This window comes from Opisthorchis viverrini (genome assembly GCF_000715545.1).
Source record: "Opisthorchis viverrini unplaced genomic scaffold scaffold7271, whole genome shotgun sequence".
Classification (NCBI taxonomy): domain Eukaryota; kingdom Metazoa; phylum Platyhelminthes; class Trematoda; order Opisthorchiida; family Opisthorchiidae; genus Opisthorchis; species Opisthorchis viverrini.
Window position 1 is genome coordinate 1 of NW_008753882.1, and position 2,011 is coordinate 2,011.

A 2,011-nucleotide genomic window follows, 5' to 3' on the forward strand; every position below is an offset into this window, starting at 1 on the left:
CATCCATTGGTAGATAGGACGTTCAACAGTGAAGCTCCACCCCAAAAGGTTGCCTATAGCCCATGAAAGAGTTCTGTGTCTAACTGAGATTTATTCAGACCAGTGTTGCAATATTTCGCTCGGAACTAAGATCTTTTGAGACAATAGTTTAATTTCACACAAAGACCAATCTAGTTGCCTTCAGGCGCTTTCAACACAGACTAGGATGAGAAGCGCACTGAATTCAGACAGTTTGCTGAATCCACCCAAAATTAATCATGTTCTACTCCACACTTTGGAAGTTCGTAATTCCCCCAATGGATCCAATGCGTTGGAACTCCCTATTCTTTCAAACAGGAACTCATCTCTTTTTTAAAGAAAACAATCGGCGAACCAAAGTTGTTTGCAGGTGAGTGTATTTTTGAAGAAATCGCCCCTTCTAACTGTCTAATATGCACCTTGTTTGGTTCGAGGAAATGGAGATACTTATTCCAGGTAAGCCAAATAGTATATAAAGTATGCACTGCAAAGAATAACAGTAACAAATGGCCGTGTCACAAGAATGGAATGACAGTACAATAATACAACGAAGGAGAAGTCATACATCATATAGCAAGTTTCATCAATGCTTTGCTGTACATAATTTGCACTGTGCTGTTATTTGATGAAGGCTTGGCTCTGCAGTTCAAATGGGAATATCTTGGAACTGAATATTCCCGTAGGGCAAATAATTCCCGGGTAAACATGCATGCCTTACAGCTGTTTCAGGACATGGTAAGAAACCCTCTTGCTGGACTTTGGTGTACCGTGCCCAACCTGTCACTCTTCCGTAATCGACCCAATTCTGCACGTGACCCAGCACGTTGTCTCCGTAAAGTACACGAACAAACCGTCCGGGGTTCGGTAACGTCGGTACCCACAGTCCATCAAGATTGACTGTCGTAGGTTGTTCAAATCCATGTAGCCGATGCGATACGAGGACTGGCTCGCCGTACATCTCTATGCGCCATGAGCCTGTGTACAATGCGTGATACAGGCAAGATCCGTTGGTGATCTTTGAACACGCCGATATATCGTAACCGAACTTGGTCATAATTTGCGCCGAGCCAAGTTGGCACTGATACTTCTGCTCCAAGCCCTCTTTGATGGGTCCACCGACAACCTGATATTTATAAGCATCCCATATCAAATCTGCATCACGTTCCCACGGCAGAAACCCACCAGAAATTTTCACTGCTCCGACAGTAGTTCCGAAAACAACCAGCGCACCAACCTTGTTTTCTGCTGCTAGCGTGAAAAATCCTTTCACACATCGGGCAAGCTCTTCGATGCAGCATCTCGGAAGAATGACACCAGCAATTTTAAAGGAGTGACAATTGATGTTAACATCCCTACATGTCCAGCGATGCTCAATATCACCTGGCAGCAAAATACGATCAATGGTCCACCGCTGAGCCAGCTCTACCCAGGACGATTTAGGCATTTCTGCTACCCCTTGACTCTGAGACCCATAACTGTTTCCGGCAACGTGGAACATAAGATCAACACAGGCGACTGTCTGAATTGCTGGAATGCCGGTTTTGTGTACAGACCCGAGGAACATGTGAACAAAGGCCACCGGCCCCGAAAGGAGTTTCGAATCTGCCATATGTTGCTGGAAAAGCGTGCGCTTGATCAGAAATGGTGAAGCAATATAGTCACAATAGGCACAGGATTGCTCCGATATGTCGTGCCCTGGGTGGATTCGCAACGTAAAATTTCGGATGCTCGCCTAAAAATGTAAGAAAACATAAAGTCATTATTGTCATCTTACTTGTTTGGTTAACTATGGTGTTTGTTCGAAGTTTGCCTAGATATTTGGCCCTTGTATCGAACTTTTTGCCTTACGAGTCGTATTCACTATTCACTTATGCACCCCAGAAGTCTGTTCTTAAAATTAAGTAACTGTTAAAAACGTAGTGCCTAAATTTGTCAAATTTAAACAAGTCATATTCAAAGAACAGCTTACGCAAATCTAGTGACACAGCTGACG

General features: G+C 43.9%; 1 protein-coding gene across 1 annotated transcript; it reads right to left on the reverse strand.

The window, feature by feature from the left end:
- Window positions 1-664: 664 nt before the first annotated feature.
- T265_15905 (hypothetical protein) lies at window positions 665-1,750 on the reverse strand (the record flags this gene model as incomplete). Its single annotated transcript, XM_009179322.1, has 1 exon — window positions 665-1,750. A coding segment is annotated over one exon (1,086 nt), but the record flags the coding sequence as incomplete, so codon positions are not given.
- Between the last annotated feature and the right edge of the window lie 261 nt (window positions 1,751-2,011).